Source organism: Pelodiscus sinensis, chromosome 13, assembly GCF_052426305.1.
Source record: "Pelodiscus sinensis isolate ZL-2025 chromosome 13, ASM5242630v1, whole genome shotgun sequence".
Classification (NCBI taxonomy): Eukaryota; Metazoa; Chordata; order Testudines; family Trionychidae; genus Pelodiscus; species Pelodiscus sinensis.
Window position 1 is genome coordinate 15,687,724 of NC_143064.1, and position 16,688 is coordinate 15,704,411.

The 16,688-nt window shown below is 41.2% G+C and overlaps 2 protein-coding genes across 5 annotated transcripts in view; one reads left to right on the forward strand and one right to left on the reverse strand.

Moving 5' to 3' along the window:
- The window catches only part of ATP1B4 (ATPase Na+/K+ transporting family member beta 4), a 43,846-nt gene extending 28,096 nt beyond the window's left edge, over nucleotides 1–15,750 (forward strand). For all 3 annotated transcript variants that reach the window (XM_006115403.5, XM_006115404.5, XM_075940988.2), the window contains one exon: nucleotides 1–15,750. In XM_006115403.5, the coding sequence (XP_006115465.3) occupies nucleotides 1–162 (162 nt within the window). In that variant the 3' untranslated portion in view covers nucleotides 163–15,750.
- Nucleotides 9,224–16,688, reverse strand: part of LAMP2 (lysosome associated membrane protein 2) — a 22,882-nt gene continuing 15,417 nt past the window's right edge. Inside the window, exon 9 of one of the 2 annotated variants that reach the window (XM_006115401.5) lies at nucleotides 9,224–11,696. In XM_006115401.5, coding sequence (XP_006115463.1) covers nucleotides 11,554–11,696 — 143 coding nt within the window. In that variant the 3' untranslated portion in view covers nucleotides 9,224–11,553. Of the gene's footprint in view, nucleotides 11,697–12,673; nucleotides 15,124–16,688 lie in introns of those variants that run through there. The other variant, XM_006115400.5, reaches the window with a different exon arrangement.

Below are 16,688 nucleotides of genomic sequence, written 5' to 3' on the forward strand. Positions count from 1 at the left end.
ATCAACTACACCTCCCCACTGGTGGCAATGCACTTCACAGATGTGAAGAAGAATGATATTGTCCCCATTCAATGCCGACTGAAAGGGGAAGGAATTGTGAATGATGCGAGTAACGATCGCTTCCTGGGCCGAATCACCTTTACACTCAGCATCGGAATGTAGCCCATGTATTCATTGGGCACTTTGTTTAACTCTGTTGATGGCAATCAGGGGCTTCCGCACCCCTTTGAATCCATGACATCAGAATATAGCACCTTTTGTGCTAGGGAAACAGACACCTTGTTTCCCATATAACTGAGACGTCTTTATTGGACTTTTTAAAATATATATTTATAGCTAGAGCCAACTGTCATGTAATATACACAGAAGAGCTACATTTTAAAAATGCAAAGGGCCTAACAAATATTAATGGTAGCAAAGATCCAGCCTTTTAATTACAGGTAGAGAGGGCCCACTAGCAATTTCAAGATTGATTTTAAATACTTACAGGATGTTTTAATATTATTTTCATAGGGTCACCTCAAAAGGAACATTCCTGACCTTTTTATTTTTAATTGTATCTGCAGGTACATTTCCCAGGTAGACACGACACTAATCGTTTGTCTGGGGTATTCCCTTGATTCTTTGGGTTTCATGTGTAAAACCAATAAAAAGGCCCATCTCAAAATCCCTTGAGCCCAGACAGCGGGGGCCACTGGGGACCTCATCCCAACTCAGCCCAGCAGCATTCGCAGGGGTAGCATCAAGCATGTCTTGATACAGGTAAAATACTTGTTGCCATTTCAAAGTCATAATAAGGAAGAATGATAATTTATGAATCACTAAGATTGTTGCCTGCACAACTGACCTGAGAGGACAAAGATGTACCCCCTCCTCTCTAATACACTCTTAACCTCTCTTCCCAAGGCCCTAGGAGTCCATTAGACTGAAAGCTTTTCCACCCTACTCCCCCCCAGCATCTCTCACTGGCAGAAAGAGAGTGCTGGGAAACAATACAAAGGTGTCCTTCTGCCCAGCCCAGAGCTGGGAATTCAAGCTGACTCTCTCTATGGCCAGGCAGAGTCCTGCTCACTAGTACCACTCCCCCACCACAAAACCTTCCAAATCCTTCACCCCTCAGAAACCAACAGATCACAGTGATAATGTCCCTTAAAACCAGAGAATTGTGAGGAATTGTGGAGCCTGTATCTGTCTGGGTGAAATTAACAGTGTGATATCAATCTTAATATATTGTATGGGGGTTTTCTTTTATACCTCCTGGTGTATGGCCAGTTGGTTAAATAGGCACCATCAATTCCACCTTCAGAATCCTCACAAGGATTTGTTTCACCCGTCGTTGTTTAGATCAACCTCATGGAAACTGTGCAGCTTGTTTATATGGGGTTGCTTGGGAGAACAAGATTGTCAGTGTTGCTGTTACTTTAGGGTTCATCAAGAGTGCTAGGCTCTGATCTTTGGTTTATTATTGTAGGGCTTATCACAAATGGTCGGTCTGGCTATTGAGAAGTTCTGCCCTATACAATGACTGTAACAACTGTACGTGTCAGGGGTGGTGGTGTCAAATTCATTCACTGATTTTGTAAGTCAAAAGAGAAATGAATATTTTTGTCTGACAGTCCTGCAAATTCACATTGAACCCTGACAATTCAGCAGTCTTTCTGCTGTGCACACCTGCATTAATAATGGAGGCAATGCAGGCTAAATTCTGCCCCCAGCTACATCTGTGTAACCCCACTGGCTTCAGATCATGTTCATAATGACACTTGTGTAACCCTGTTAACCTTAAATAGAGTAACAGCCTTTCCTCCTTAGTTCTCACCCTATGCTTTAGAAATTGGGGTTCTCCCTTCTGGTAAAGCTGTGGCATTGGGGGTTTTACCCTCTGTTCCTATGCTATATGCCAATGTATTGCTGAGTGCCCTACAGATCTGACTCTCTTCCCCTTTTGTTTCAACATGATGAGATCTGTGGCATTACACTCTGCACAGAGGTTCCCACCACTATCAAAGAAGGTTGAATGGGCTTGTTCTGAGACACCTTAGTGCTGCTCCTGGAATCATTGCGCAAGCCAGCACTACTGCTCCTATGGGCTACATGGAAGTCAAAGGCCAATTGGTGCTAGTTCCTAGGTTGACTACAAAAGTCATCACAACACATGGTTAAGTGCTCCCTCTTCTCCATTCCCTGGACAGAAACCCAAGGACTGGGGCTACGTCTACACGGGCACCCTTTTCCAGAAATGCTTAAAACGGAACAGTTTTCCGTTATAAGTATTTCCGGAAAAAACACGTCTACATTGGCAGGATGCTTTTCCAGAAATGCACTTTTTCCAGAAAAGCGGCCGTGGCCAATGTAGATGCGCTTTTCCGGAAAAAAGCCCCGATCATCATTTTCGCGATCGGGGCTTTTTTGCGGAAAAGACTACTGTGCTCTCTTCACTGGCCCTTTTCCAGAACAGTTTTTCCGGAAAAGGACTTTTGCCCGAACGGGAGCAGCATAGTTTTTCCGGAAAAACACTGACAATTTTACAGTAGATCGTCATTGCTTTTCCAGAAAAGCAAGCGGCCAGTGTAGACAGCTGGCAAGTTATTCCGGAAAAGCGGCTGCTTGTCCGGAATAAGTGGCCCAGTGTAGACTCAGCCTGGGTGTCTACGTTCTTTAGCTGGCTATTACCAGACTGTGTATACTCTATATATTATTTGCTGATGCTTACACATCTTGGTTCTACCCTCAACTTCAAGAAAACCAAAGTGCTCCATCAGCCCTCTCCAAATGTGGTACCATGTGCCCGATCTATTAAAAATCAATGGAGGCACACTGGAGAATGTCGATCATTTTCTCTACCTTGGACGTTGTCTTTCATCCAGGGCAGCGGTTCCCAACCTTTTCCAGATGGGGACCCATTTTGACAATTCAGGAAGACTTGGTGACCTAAGGCAATTAAAAAATGGGGGGAGGAGGGAGTGCAGAGCCACCCGGGGAACCACTTGGCGACCCTTTTGAAATGTAATAGCAACCCATATTTGGGTCCTGACCCATAGATTGGGAAACCCTGATCCAAGGCAATATCGATGTGGTTATCGAGCATCATCTGAGCTGTGCCAGTGCAGCCTTTGCTCATTTACAACACAAGGTTTTTGAAGATCATGACATTCGAACAGACCCCAAACTTCTTGTCTATCAAGCTGTCATTCTCCCACCACTATTGTGTGGGTCTGAAACCTGGACAACCTACAGACATCACTTGAAAGTCCTTGAGCGGTATCATCAACTCTGCCTGCACAAGATCTTGAAGATCAAATGGGAAGGCAGGCACACTAACATCAATGTTCTAGAAGAGGCAAAGACCACCAGTATTGAGACAATGATCATCTGTCAGGAACTTCGCTGGACTGGTCATGTTGTTCAGATGCCAGACCATCACTTCCCAAAACAGATCCTGTTTTCTCAGCAGAAAGGAGGATACCGTAACATGGGAGGACAACGGACGTGTTACAAGGACTTGCTAAAGGATAACTTAAAAAAGTGCAACATTGATGTTGGCACTTGGGTGACTCTCACGCAGGATCACTCAAAATAGAGACAAGTCCTATGCAATGGCTCCCTGCATTTTGAATTTGCCTGCCGACATACTGAGAAGAGGTGCAGGAGGGAGAGACTGGCTTCTAGTCATAGTCAACAGCCTCCTGCTGTACCTGGAAACATCTGTCCTCACTGTAATAGAACTTGAGGTTCAAGATTCAGCCTTACCAGTCACCTGAGGGCCCATAACTCCCATGGAACATGATCATACTTGGCAACTAGCAATCGCCCATCATTACCAGGCTGTGCAGGAAACACGTCTTTGCTCATTACAGTCTCCTTCTCCCTCCAGCAAGTGGAGCATGTTTATTTCTAGTATCTGGATCTGTGAAAAATGTATCCCAACTTATTCAACCATTAATTTTTCTGCATAGCCACCCACGTCACTGTGGTCCGAGTACTCCCTCCTGCACCCATAGGAATAGAGCGTAGCCTTCACTACAGCCACATGTACCGTGCAGGCCTCCCTCGTTGCAGCAAGACAACATACTCTTGAAAGTGTGCTTGCACTCATGTGGCTTCATTTCACTGACCCATTTAGGAGTGATTTTTTTAAAAAAACACTAATACCATCTACAATGTGTGTGATGAATGGGATCACTCAGCCCATTATCTTAGGTCATGAGAATAGAAGTACTGGGTCAGACCAAAGCACGATTTAGCCCAGTATCTTGTCATCCAACAGTGGCCAATGCCAAGTGCCCCAGAGGGAATGAACAGAACACATGAGCATCAGAAGATGAATCTCTTGATTATTTCCAGTTTCTGATAAAGAGGCTAGGGCCACCATTCCTTGACCATCCTGGCTATTAGCCATCGATAGATCTAACCTCCATGAATTTATCTAGCTCTTTTTTGAACCGTGGTAAATTGCCGCTCTTCACATCCTCTGGCAAGGAGTTCCACCGGTTGACTGTGTGTTGTGTGAAGTACTGCCTTTTGTTTATTTTAAGCCTGCAATGTATTACTTTCATTTGGTGGATCCTCTCATTCTTGTGTTATGAGTAAATAACTTTTTTATTCACTTTTTCCACACCAAAGAATTTTATAGATCTTTATCATATCCTCCCCATTAGTCATCTCCTATCCAAACTGGAAAATCTGTGTCTTATTAATCTCTGCTCATACAGCAACTGTTCCATACCCCTATTCATTTAGTTGCCCTTTGACACTTTTTCCCAATGCCAAGATACCTTTTTTGAGGCAAGGCATGCCATATTCAAGATGTAGGTGTATGATAGGTAAATTATTAAAGGAATAGAAAATAAGAGCAAATATCTCATGCTTCTATAAACCTTTCTTCAAATAATTTATTAATATACTGTCAGACTTACTGAGTTTTGCCTGGATCCTTCAGAGCAGAAGGCTGATGGTGGTGGAAAGGTGCAGGAGTCAGGGCAGGACCTGGGGATGTGGATGGGGGAGAAGAGGAGGCTGGAAGGGGTGGGGTGTGGAGGGGCTCAGGGCACAGGCCTCTTCTCCCCTGCAACCTCCTCCTAGCCCCCAGGGGCTTGTCTGTCTTTCTTCCCTCCCTCTTTGACACCTTAGGCAAGGGGCAAGAAGGTGGGAAAGGGAGCGATTTGGTGTGCTGGCAAGCCAGATGACAAAGCCCCAGCCCATCAGCCACTCCTAGTGGTGTGGTGGGCCCCAGTAAACACTGCAGGCTAGCTCTTCCCTGCAGGCTCACTGGCCTCTATGGACATTCTCACATCACATTCTTTCAAACATCAGCCCCTCCTTCTGCATGTTATGGAAAACAGTCCTTTTCCCAAGATTTCTGTGTGCCCTGGAACAACCACAGCCTGAGCTTGCTTTAAGTTAGAAGAGGAAACTGCATGCTAAATTTAGAGTCCCTAGATCCTATCGTTTAAGGAGTTCTTAAAGGGGCTGTGTCTACACTGGCATGAATTTTCGGAAATGCTTAAAATGGAATACTATTCCATTTTCAGTTTTTCTGGAAAAGGAGCATCTACATTGGCAGGCTGCTTTTCCGGAAAAGCCCCTTTTCCGGAAAAGCGTCTGTGGCCAATGTAGACACGTTTTTCTGGCAAAGAGCCCCGATTGCCATTTTCGTGCTCGGGGCTTTTTTCCGGAAAAGACTACTGGGCTGTCTACACTGGCCCTTTTCTGTAACAGCATTCCCGAATAAGGACTTATGCCCGAGTGGGAACAGAGTAGTTTTTCCGGAATAGCGGCTGATTTTGTACAGTAGAGCATTGTTGCTTTTCCGGAAATTCGAGGGCCAGTGTAGACAGCTTGCAGCTTATTCCGGAAAAGCAGCTGATTTTCTGGAATAAGTGGCCCAGTGTAGACACAGCCATGGACTTGCAGAGAAACAGACAGGCATTCTAAAATTTATATATAATTTAAAAGGACCGGACCTCTGTTGGATCCCATGTGATACTAGTTACTTCTCTCCATTCTGAAAACTGACCATTTATTCCTACCTTGTGTTTCCTGTCTTTTAACCAGTTACCAATCCATGACAGCTTACTTTAAGGCTGCATCTAAACTGGCATGATTTTGCGCAGATACTTGTAACGGAAAAGTTTGTTAAAAGTATTTGCGCAAGAGCGTCTATACTGGCATGTGCCTTTGTGCAAAAGATTTGCTTTTACGCAAAAGCATCCATGCCAGTGTAGAAGCTCTCTTGTGCAAGGAAGTGCCAAAGACCATTTTAGCCATCGGGCTTTCTTGCGCAATAAATTAACATTGCTGTCTACACTGGCCCTCTTGCACAAGAATACTTGTGCAAGAGGGCTTATCCCTGAGCGAGAGCATCAGACTATTTATGCAAGAACCACTGATTTTGTACATTACAAAGTCAGTGTTCTTGCACAAATACTCGCAGCCAGTGTAAACAGGCAGCAAGATTTTGCACAAAATCATGCCAGTCTAGATGCAGCCTAAGAGTCTTCACTGATAGACCTGGTCAAAGGCTTTCCACAGGATCCCTCTTGGCCACAGGCTTGATACAAAACCTACTAGAATTCTGAGGGATGCTCTCTTTGCAGAAATGATGTTGACATAATGTTCATCTGTGAGTCCAGTTAGTCTGTTCTTTAATATAGTTTCAACTAATTTGCCAGGTACCTAAGTTAGACTTACTGGCCCATAGTTGATAGAATTACCTCTAGATCCCTTTTTAAAAATTGGTACCATATTAGTTACCCTCTGGTTATTTGGTACAGAAGATGATTTAAGGATAGGTTACAAACCACAGTTAAAAGTGTTGTGATTTCATATTCAGGTGAATACCATCTGGTCCTGATGACTTATCACTATCAATTTATTCCCAAACCACCTCAAACTGGGATAGCTTCTCAGATGTGTCACAAAAAAAAAAAAAGGCTCAGATTTAGGAATCTCCCCTCACATCCTCAGCAGTGAAAAACACAAAGAATTCATTTAGTTTATCGGCAATGACATCATCCTTCAGTGTTCCTTTAGGAGCTTGATCACCTAGTGGCCACAGTGCTTATTGAGCTGGCTTCCTGCTTCTGATGTACTTAATTTTTACTACTTTTGGCTATCAAATTTTTTGACCTTTCTAATCATAGTTATATTTCATTTGCCAGTTTATGCTCTTATTTTTCCTCACTAGGATTTAAACTTCCACTTTTTGAACCATGCCTTTTTCATCTCTACTTCTTTTACTTTGTTAAGCCATTGTGGCACTTCTGTGGTTCTCTATAGGCTATGTCTACACTCAGGTTCTTGTGGCAGAAATATGCAAATGAGGCTAAGCATGGAATATCACCAAGCCTCATTTGCATACCTAATGAGCCACTAGTTTTGCAGAAGAGGCTCTTGTGCCAGAAGGAGCTATCTACTGATTAGTCTCATTCCACCAAGTTTAGGATCACTATCCTCATAGAATGTGCATAAGCACTTTTAAAAACTTATAATGGCAGATAACTAAATAGACATATGACAGACATTGACGGCTGAACTTACCTGTATTTTATATTACATCCTCTCTTCTTTCCTTAGGGAAGGGTCTATTAGAGATTCTGTATGTCCTAGTAATGTTCTGTAGGATCCATGTACTTCTCTGTACCTGGAAGCTTTTCCCCAGATGTTACTTTAAAAACTGCTCTACAGCTCTTTCAATGGTAAGCGCCAGCAATCTTGATATTTTGTTATAGGTAAAGCCCATCTTTCCTGTGTAGGCTTGCCCCTTCCCCAAAGTTTTGCCAGTTCCTAATAATCTAAACCCCTCCTCCCTACACCATCATCTCATCCACACATTGAGAGCCTTCAGTTCTGCCTATCTACTTGGCCCTGCATGGGGTACTAGAAGCATTTCAGATAACACAACCACTGAGGTCCTGTATTTCAATCTTTCCTAGCAGCCTAAAATTTGGCCTCCAAGATCTCTCTCCTATCCTTCCCTACATCATTGCTTTGTACATGTACGACCACCAGCTCCTCCTCAGCACTATACATAAGTCTATCTAGAGGTCTCAAAAGATCCACACCTTCACAGCAGGCAAGCAGGTCGCCAAGTGGTACTCCTGGCCATGGCAAACCCAGCTGTCCACAATCCAAACTTCACAGGTATGACATCTCTAGCAGCCTTAGTGGCCCCTTAAGTTTTGAGCATTATAACTGGGTATTGACCACTAACTTTTTTTTCCAGCACAAGTCTTTTGGAGGGGGTGGTATTTAATCATAATGATCAATCACCACTGCTGTAATCACATTAGGTTTCCAAGCAAAAGACAGATCATCATGTGATACTAACTTTGGTCAAAGTTTTGGAACTTGGGTATTCAAAAACTTAAGTGTACAGACTTCTAAATAAGCATCTTCAACACCCAAGACATCTTGATTTATGGGTACTCAGCATCTCTGAAAAATATTCAGACTTGTATATTGAGGTATCTCCATATACTTAGGTTTAGCACCTAGCTGTAAAAATGTGGCCTGGCATTCACTAAATAGGACTTTGTAGAATTACTCTAGTAACTTACCTTTAATGAGCCCTTTGTCACCACCACCTAGATTAATCTAGGGTAGATAAAATAATTTAAGGCAAAAGTATTAGAACCTTCCCTCCCAGCAGCCGAAGATCAAGCTGTCCTTGCTATATAGCCAAGGCTTCCATAGGTAATAAAGATCCAGTAATCAGTTTTATTGGCAATTTTGATGACACATGAACACTTTTTATAATTGCTATTGGTTGTATTGGTGAGCTAAAAAGATGGAACTCTGAAGACTGAGTGCTGAGCCTTGCTGCTAAACTTTCATAGAAGTTGAAAGGCACCAGAGCCATGGAGAGCACATAGATATTTCTTTTCATCACCACATGCTAAAATCCTTTTCATATTAACAGCATACTGTCTATAATCTTTAGTGTGCAATTATAAAAAATAAGTTACCCTTCCTCCTGTTCAGTTTTATTAACCCCCTACTCTTAAACTTGCAAAAGCCACATTCTGTGAATAACCAAGCAATGGCAGCACAAATGCCACCCATCTGTCCTGGTTTAGTCCTTATCTGAAAGGAGTTTGGGGTAAAAGAGCAAGAGACTGCTGTGTTTGCAAATCCATTGAAATTCAAGCCACACCAGCCCCTTATGCAAAGCTTTTAAAAGATGCGTTCACCTCTATCAAAGAATATTAAACACTGAGCAAAACATAGTCAACTCTGTTTAATATATATATACACTCTGTTTTCATCGGCAGATTTGTACAGTCTTTTCCAAAAATCCAGAACACCCAGTTTCTAACACTCTTCATGGCACAGTAATTTTAAAGTGCTTGCTTGATTTTGACTTCTGATTAAATTAATAATTTTTACTTTTAGGAAATTGCTGCACTTTAATAATGTCACCAGCTGGATTAAAAGGATGCAATGCATGAATCTCAGATCTGATTAACAGAACAGCAGGAATAGAACCTACTCATGTCACTGTGGAGGTGATGTTTTGAGGGGGGTGTTTTATGTTCAAAGTAGCCCATTTAGCACTTTCCCTCAGGAAAAGCATTGCAAGAGTACAGTAAAAATGGGAGACAAAAACTCCAACGCACAAGGGTTAATTTAAGTCCCCATCTGGAAAGGATCTAATCCATTCAGAGCTCTAATTCTGTCCCTTAGAAGGAACAGTGACAGCTCATGTATGATGCTGTAGTCAGAATAGAACTAACAATGTGATAAGAGCCTAAATAGTTTCTTTGAAATGTAAGTCAGCATTGAACGAACTTTCCTCCCCAATATTACTCAAATCTAAGTCTATTTGAACACCTTCTATAGACCAACCCCATATATGCTTTTACTAAACTTTGTTTCAGGCACCTATGCTTCTAAAGAAAGCCACATTCCGTATGAACTCTACTTTACATTCAGCACCTCACATGCTATATCCTCCTTCATGGTATCAAATGAGAAGGGAGATTGGAGCTTACTTCATGGGCTCTTTTGACAGTAGGCCCATCCAGAGAGGAGCACTCCTTCTGTAAACCAGTCATTCCAGAAATGAAAGTTCACTTCTCATCTGATTTGACTTAGTTCTTCCACAATTACCTGCATCCATTTCCAAGATCCAAACAATTTGTAAAGTTAAGGCCCAAAGCCTATCTGTAAATCAGGTGGAGATGCTCTTTCTGAACCATTGCTGGGGCAGAAACATTTTAACCTTGTAATACAGAAGATTGCTAAACACATTCCCTACAATGTCTAACCACCAGCTACTAACAGCCATGCAAAGAGGGTTAAAAAGTTGCCAGCCCATTAGGTAGTCCCAAAACCTAGTGTAAGAGCACAACAGCAGCTTCTGCAGATCTGCATCAGAAAGGTCCATGAAGGAAGATGCTCCTATCCCAATGGATCCATTCAGGGTGGCATAATTTAGCCAATAATAACTAGCTTCCATCCTGCTCCAGCCAAACTGTGGAACATGTTGAAGGCCTTTGTATGACAACATTAATGATAAGGTAGGGAGTTTAATTGGATACAATGTACCAGCCCATTCTTTGGTGGGATCACTTCTTTACTATGGTTGTAAAGAACGAGGTTCTAGAAAAATCAGCATTTTGTATACAGGATTACTTTGGAAGAAAGTTTTAAAATTAGTTCCTTCAATAGAAATGCAAGCTGAAAGATCAAAATTACCCTCTCCTTAAATAGACTGAATGAAAACTTGGACCTAGTGAATTCAGAATTTTCATTAGCCCAAAGTCAGGAAGCAGAACCACCTTTTGGTTAACACAAAGATGCTTAATGTGGTCCTCTTTGGACAAGATCAGTACAGAATACCTAGAGCTAGTAGCAGGCTTCCTTAACTTTGTCCGTTCACTAAGATCAGGTTCTTCTGTTCTTGGGCAACTTATGCTAGGACTCACCCAATCCATCTACACAAACATCTTTTCCAGATTGATATCAAATACATTAGTTACTAAGAGAAAACTTCTGGGTTATGTGTTGTAAAAACAAGGACCACCTTTGGATACAACAGGAAAAGCAGCTTTAAGTTAACCCCAGAGAACAAGCAGTTAGATGGAAAACAGAAAAAGGCAGCAGTAGTAAGTTTGCTTCTAGTAGTACAGTAGGAAAGATTTTGCATTTCTTTCCAACAGCATATACAATCCTTCGCTGGACAGCATTCAAACATCTAGCAGTGTTTAACTTGAGCATTATCAGAAGTGAACTGAGTTGCTGCATGTAACACTTGCCAACTGTGAGATTATGCAAAAGAATTGAGTTTAAAAATGTTGCATATAAACGGCATTCCCATCATGTCTTTTCAGTCAAATAACATTGCCCAAGGGACAGATATTGGTCCTCATCATAAGTGTTTCCTGGAGCTGTTTTACTTTACCTCAACGTCTTACAGTAGCTTCAGCTATGTCTGTTCTCACAATCATATGCACAAATATACTATCCTTTGTTTTAATATATCTAGTTGAAGAAAACCATAAACTAATAACTTTTGTTAAGGGAAAAAAGCAGCAGAGGCAGCACGAAAGATTATACAGATTGATAACCAGTACGACTTTTCCTTCTTCCAATGACATAAGAGATAAAGACAAGAATGATAAGGAAGCCAAGCGCCACACCCACTGCGATGGGGATAAGAAAGTTCAGGTCAGAATCTGCAAAGCATTCTTCAGCTGTAGAAGAAAAAAAAAGTGAGGGAGAGGAAGCATTAGAAACCAAACAAGCAGGGAGCAAACAGACCCTTTTAACATTTAATCCCTCCCTCTTTTTAAAACCTGTCATTCTATTTTTGAGGAATAAGGGATCTTGCGAAAAAAGGGTTTTTATCCAACAAATGGCCACATCTACATGGGGCTTTTTAGCAGCAAAACCTCTTCCGCAAAAAGAATTGGAAGATATGCAAATGAGCATGCCATTTGCATATCCTCTTCTGCAAAAAAACGTGTACACAGCCTGAAATCACTAGACCCTTCAAATCAACCATTGGTTGATTGAAGACCCACAAAATCAGCTACAGATTGTTTTGCAGTTGACCCCTGTACTCTACCCCTAACAAAAAAGTTGAGTTAGTGGATGGGAGAATTTATCCTGTCAACCTCCCCTCCCCCTGCAGTAACTTGACTTAAGGTATATCAACGCCAGTTGCTTGACTCTAGCCATGTGAATAATGTATCGTAAGTCAAATTACTGCATTCTCAGGCCATTGCTCTGTTTTCCTTGACAATGAATATCCCTGGGTTGCCTACAGCTAGAAGGTTCATTTGAAGTGTTCAAAGCAATCTGTCACATTTGGCCCCATATACCACTCTGAGTGAAGGTGTCTTCAGATCTTCACATTAGCATTCACTTGCAATTTCTTGCTCTCTCCAGACCTCTGGCTCTCTCACTGATGGCAGCCACAACCCAGGACAAAGTATTAATTGAGAGAACATACTAGTTGATCACTATGCAAGAGAGATTTTACCAGGATTAAAGCATCAAAATGGCACATTTTATCCCCACCCAACTGATTTCATTCCTTCATACATCACTGCATTTTCAGAAGTGTATGGAAAATGAGAACACAAAGGATATAGAAAGCAGCACTGTACAGATGGCTGTAAGAGAACCAAAAATATATCAGGGCAGCTGAAAATACTGAACACACACCACAGGCGCATATAGCTTTATTTTTTTTCCATCCATTCAGTACAAAGATCATGGAGATAATCACTTGAAGAATTAAGTAACTCATTGAAATCAACAGCATCATAAAAACATTTGTTGTAATGCCACAGTGGTTTTGCACAGTTTTTGGAGTACACATTAATTCTTCTGTTATAAATGATAAATTCAGAGTCAGTATGGGCTTCTGAGCATAGGATTCAGACCTAGCTCCAATGCCAACTCTAATCCCTTGGCAAGTTATACAACAGTCCTAGCTCACTTTCCCTATTGGTAAATTAGGGAGAAACTTACCCTCACTAGCCAATTGCAAGGACGTCATTTAACACTGCTGTTCATTTTAAAGCAAAGTGAGCATCCAATCCCCCAAGCTATTGGTCTTTGCTGGATGACCACTACCAAGAGGCAGGAGTTAAAATAACTTTTATAGACATGCAATCTAGTTCACCCCAATTCAGGTGGTATGATTTTGAAACCAGTTGTAAAAGCTTGGGAGATTGCTGCTGAAGAATAGGGTTTGTTTACTTTTACGTTTGAACAGAAGATGCATCTTGGACAGATGTAGCACTCTAAAAAGGTAGCAGCTACTACTTAAGTACTCCCCCATAAGTTGAATCTAACTTACAACCATGGCCTGTGGGCCATTTGCAGACCAATCAGCGCACAGCTACACCCTCAGTGTTGCCCTGTGTGGATGTAGGCCACAACACAGACTGCACATATAGCCCACATGCCAAACAGACTGAAAGCCACAGGTTTAGAAGAGATACTGAGACAAATTTATCTCAGATAGACACTTGCTAACAAACTGCCACTTATAAACCCAGCTTTCAGAGAATAAATGGATACAAACTACATTTTCCTCCCTACTATCCAACCAAAATACGTAAAAGTCTAGCCTCTGTGTTCATTCCAATTCAGAGGCCGCTGCTGTGCAGTACAGCATTGTGAAGGGGACAATTTATGGTACGAGCTATTTTTACAAGTGATCACAACTCTTTCAGGTTGCTATATAGTATTTACAATTTCATCTTGGCCACCTGCTACTCTGAATTTTGGGAAGGTAAGATTACGTGAACACTAAGTAGCACATCGGTACTAAGTCATTAATATGAACACAAGCTGATTTAATACTGAAAGGTGCCAAGTAGCCACCAATAGATTAAGTTTACATTAGCAAGGCAGGGAGATCAGGTTAGTTTTCTCAGATCAAATAAATGGTTTGGAACCTAACCTTTCAAAGCTTGGTGTGGCTACCAAGTTTGCAAATTGAAATACGGCTAATTGTACATTGATTCTACTACTAAGGCTGTGTCTACACTTGGACAAAATTTGTTGTTCATGGTTTAAGGACCCATGAACAAAGTTTTGCTATGGCAAATGCACACGTGAATGTTGTTCTCAGCAGGCATGCTCTCCTGCCAACAGACCAAAACTCTCCCCTAGAGGATGGAACTTTATTAGCAAAAGTGCCAACAAGCAGTGTTCACACAAGCTAAATGCAGCATTATGTAGATGAACCCATAATCACTGCAAGTCTGTTGTTCAAGACAGAAGGGGTACATTCTCTGAGGCATTTGGAAGCTATGCAGACTGGCCATGTGAATTCACAAAGACTGTGGAGTTAAGTTCCTGCCCAACCCATCTTCCCTTCTCTTGAATATCAGCTTTGACATTGGAGAGAGAGTCATGAATGCCATTAATTAGTAGCTCAAAAGACTATAATATCCTTAACAGTATTTTTGATCTGTAGACCAGCTGTACAAAGCAAATGAACCAAAGTGCAGTTAAGCTTGCATACTCAAAGCTGTATCCAGAGAACTGCATATACAGAGCATCTTTAAGTTGCAAAAGTCAGTTTTAACCATTCTATTAGAGACAGCCACACAACAGCTGTATTTGACAAACTGCATATAAGGCACTAACCTTTATTAGTATTGGATGTTGCAATGTACGATAGTATGTTAATACTTGATGACATCCACAGCTAGTTTAGTACTGATGCCATTCACAGCAATTAGGAACAAAACTTCATTCATATATAATCACACTGTACATAAGATCATAGAATTACTGATGTGGTATTTTTGGCAGCACTGTTTCCATATCCAGAAGATGAAACAAACTTTAGTATGACTGACCAGAATAAGTCACTCAAGAGGAGTTGTCAGATTCACACAGTACTAATTAAAAATCTGTTTCTTAAACAAGAGTCACTTTCAATAAATGGTTTTGTCAAATTATTCAGATGTAAGGAGAGTTGTTTTCCCCTATAAAAAAAGCTTTCCCGTATTTAAAACTGCTGATACCCAGCATTACGGCGTTTCTTGTGGCCTACAAAATAAGCCATAAGTACTAGAGCAACTAATCCTCCCAAAGCTGCTCCCACTACTATGGGCACAATGAAGTTGTCCACATCTGGGCTGCAGTCTTCAGCTAGATGGAAAAAGGGAAGTTTGAAAAGAAAGCCAGATGAATAGAAATAATGAACATTGCAACCTCTCCATAACTGTTCACATAGCTTTCCATCTAGTATTAGAGCTCTCCTTCAGCCAGACCCTGTTTATAGTTTTCAATGCTACCCCTCCCCATTTCAAAGACTTTAAATAGGAAATCCCATAGAATCCATTGTGTGTGTATGATGAGATTAACAAATGTAATATTCCAAATCCCTTCTTGGAGCTTACCACTTGTCTTCCCCCCACTCCGCAGAACCTGCAGGCCTTATTTGGGCAGATTTTCCATAGTTAAATGGAAATAAGGCAGTGATGCTGAAAACTGTTAGCTTTGCATCTGAGTGTAGTGCAGTTGAAGATGTGAACAGCCTGCTTCTCTTTATTAAAGCTATTTAAATTTTTAATCAAGAGTAAAATGCTTTGGAACAGTCATCCAAGTTTTTGCACTGCAAGATGAGCAAGTTCATTACAAGATGCAAATCTAGTAATTTGCAATTTTACCATCTGGTCTCATCCTGGAAGATATTTCAGAGAAGCTTAAGGGAATTAGGTGCTTAATCACCATTGAAGTTTAGACTTTGCCTAACTTTCTAGGAACTTTTTTTTTTTTAAAGTGTGAAGGTTCACTGATCTTAGATTAAATTTAAACTGCTTTTGACTTTAATCACACCACAGGCTGTGACTAATGATGCCTGGAGGATATGAAAGTGAGATTATCTTACTAATTGACCCTAGGCCAACAGCCAGGAGTCAAAAGAAAAGGATCTTTGATTTTACTCATCCCCCCTCCCTAATCAGACTATTGCCAATTCGATTCTGTATACCAAACATATAACCCCACTGTCAAGTCAGACTAGTAACAGAGGTGGGCAAGTGAAGATTTTAGTATTCACTCTTGAATCAAGAAACATATGTTACAGCATAATTATTAGTGCATGGTGTGACGTTTCAGCTAATGCACCGAATCTGTAATGAAACGATAAGAGTAGTTCTCCAGGGTAGAGTAGACCTACCTATCCAACATTTTCCCATGACATAGCTGTTAGTCAAAAAAGCTCTTATGGAGTTTTGCAACAAGTGATCAATTCTAACTTAAAAGCAATAAAGAAAGCACTTACATCAAGTACTGCATTTGAATTAACTATAGAAATGTTAGGAGAAGTTTCCCTTATTCAGAACGAGTTTTATGCCTGCTCTTTGGATTTCTGCAAGACAGATTTATGCAACATGAAAGTTGCATGCAACCACTTGGAGTATAACTGAGGCAATTGCTAGGCACCTTTTCTGAGCTTTGTAAATGACACCTACATCTTGCTGGCAGTTGAACTAGCAGAATCAGCTCTAGGTAACATTCTTCCTGCAGTATTCTGGGAAAGTTTATCCCCTTCAAGGACAGTACTTAGATCTTAGTGTACAGGAAGAGCCTTTACAAAGCATGCACAAATTCCAGCAAGAAAGAAGTCCATATAGTTCTCTACTTATAGTGAATGAAGTTATCCCTAGGTAAATTTAGGCTTGATAGGAGAAGCATTGTAAAGAGACTGA